Genomic DNA, 2,500 nt, shown 5'->3' with positions numbered 1-2,500 from the left:
TCAGCTCTCACTGAGCTTTGGGCTACAGGACCTCCAAAAGAATGGGGGAGTAGGTTTAGTAAAAAAAAAACCCCCCCCCCCCCCCCCCCCGCCCCATGCAGCCTGTGTTTACTGTCAAAGAAGTCTCCACCTCCACCTCCATCTTCAACCCCGCCCCCTCACTCTCGAGTACCCAGCCAAGTCACTGACGCACAAATCCATGAGACACAGCTGGTAAATTTCTCTCTTCGATTTCTCGGACCAACATTACCTACAACGTCCAGTCAGGACCGCGAACCGCGCGTGTATGAATTATTTGAAAACCGGGCATTCCTGCAACCCTAGCTTGATAGCTAGAGGTAATGTTACTTACCGGTCCGACAGAAAACAAGCCATCATTTTTCATCCCATGTGGTGAACTACAGCTCGAGCCACTGAGCAAAAGCAATCCGAAGGTGAACTCTGTATCGAACGAGCCCTGTCAGCTTGTATTTATGCTTTGCTGTATCTGGGGCCATTGCAGCTGCTAGCTAGGTAGCAACAAACCACAGATCTTATCTCAAACCACTGGCTCTGCAGCCGCACCCACCCCTCCCCGCACAGAAATGAGCCCCACGCCCAGAAACGTCCCAAACACATTTTCGAATAACAAATACAGGTAAAGGTGCACAAATTCAGTGAAAGTGTGTAAAGGCAGAGATTGACAGTGCATCACAGATATGGTTTAGCATGGTTATTTTATAATACTCTAACGGTATAAATCCTGCCTAGAATGCCTTTAATTGAGGTGTGATAAGTTGGGTTTTCAGTCTCCTTTGCAGAAGACAGCCAGTGATTTCTCTTGTTTTTTTGTGCACAGGAGCAGCCAAAGATCATCGAGCCGCTGGATTATGAGACCGTGGTTTTCCAGAGGAAGGCCCAGATCCACAGCGACCCCCACCGTGACCTCCTGCTCTGTCCCGTGGACGACGTCTCGGTGGGTCTGAGCGCCATGCACACGTCCAGACTCCCTCACAGGCGGACTCACACACGACCGAACGACCGAACTCACACGCGACCAAACTCACACACGACCAAACTCCCGCATGACCAAACTCACACACGACCAAACTCCCGCATGACCAAACTCACACACTATCAAACTCACATACGTCCAAACTCCCTCACGGGCGGACTCACACACGACCAAACTCCCGCACGACCAAACACACACATGACCAAACTCCTGCATGACCAAACTCCCGCACGACCAAACTCACACACGACCAAACACACACATGACCAAACTCACACACGACCAAACACACACATGACCAAACTCACACACGACCGAACTCCCGCATGACCAAATTCACACACGATCAAACTCACACACGACTAAACTCACTCACTATCAAACTCACACACAACCGAACTCACACACGACCGAACGACTGAACTCATCCACGACCGAACTCATACACGATGTGTGGAATAGCCTGCCATTTCACGTACAGTAGTAGAGGCCGAAACTCGGTGGATTTTCAAAACTAGGCTTAATACTGTGTTAGATACTGTTTAGTCTGTCAGAGCACTAATTTAGTCAGGAAAATGGAGAGCATTGTCAGGCTGAATGGCCTGTTCTCTTCATTATGTTATGTTATGCTATGCTATGTTATGTTATGTTAGGTTATGTTGTGTTATGTTGTGTTATGTTATGTTGTGTTGTGTTGTATTGTGTTATGTTATGCTATGCTATGTTATGTTATGTTCGATTATGTTGTTATGTTGTGTTGTGTTGTGTTGTGTTGTGTTGTGTTATGTGTTGTGTTGTTATGTTATGTTATGTTGTGTTGTGTTGTGTTGTGTTGTGTTGTGTTGTTATGTTGTGTTGTGTTGTGTTATGTCAAGAAAAGCTGTTGCCGTTCATCCCCTCACCAGGATTACGGCGGTGCCAAGTTTCGGCATTCTCAATTGCCGCCGCAGTCTAGTGCGTTATCGCCAAAAAGCCGCCTGGAGACAAAGTAGCGGTAATTTATGGCGAGAAGCCGCCAGAGAGGAGTTCCGATTGGCTCTCTCAGTCTATAGCCCAGATGTGCCCAGCCTAATCGCAGTGTGCCTGGTCCTGTCGCCCACACACCTCAGCACAGCCAGGCCAGTAATTCCGCGCGCGGAAGACTGACAAGCCGGCGTTCTTTTGCAGGAGTCGCAGATTTCGAGGCAGAGGCGCACCGTCCATCCGTCCGTGCCCCAGAATGCCGAGCGAGAAGCCAGGAGCCTGTTCGCCAAAGAGGTACGCAAAAAATAACACCCCGTGGTCGCGGGTGGCAGCGGTAAGGATTATGAGGCCATGAAAAGTTGTCATGCAGGCTGTGTAAGTCACTCTGGATAAGAGCGTACGCTGAATGGCGGTAATGTAATGAAATGTAATGCTGTGATAAAAAAATAAAATGGCGGAGCGAGATATGGAAGATGTGTGCTCGGGTCACCGTGACGACCATGCGTTTCGTGAATGGCAGTTTTGTGGCTCTGTTATAATCGT

The 2,500-nt window shown here is 48.8% G+C and overlaps 1 protein-coding gene across 1 annotated transcript in view; it reads left to right on the top strand.

Annotated features, from left to right (window-relative positions):
- The window catches only part of dock11 (dedicator of cytokinesis 11), a 77,586-nt gene that overhangs the window by 7,267 nt on the left and 67,819 nt on the right, over positions 1-2,500 (top strand). The window contains 2 exon segments of the mRNA XM_064325647.1: positions 839-955; positions 2,162-2,251. Of these exon segments, the coding sequence (XP_064181717.1) occupies positions 839-955; positions 2,162-2,251 (207 nt within the window).

The sequence above is a fragment of the Anguilla rostrata genome, chromosome 3 (assembly GCF_018555375.3).
Source record: "Anguilla rostrata isolate EN2019 chromosome 3, ASM1855537v3, whole genome shotgun sequence".
NCBI classification, from domain to species: domain Eukaryota; kingdom Metazoa; phylum Chordata; class Actinopteri; order Anguilliformes; family Anguillidae; genus Anguilla; species Anguilla rostrata.
This window is presented reverse-complemented; position numbering and strand designations above follow the sequence as displayed.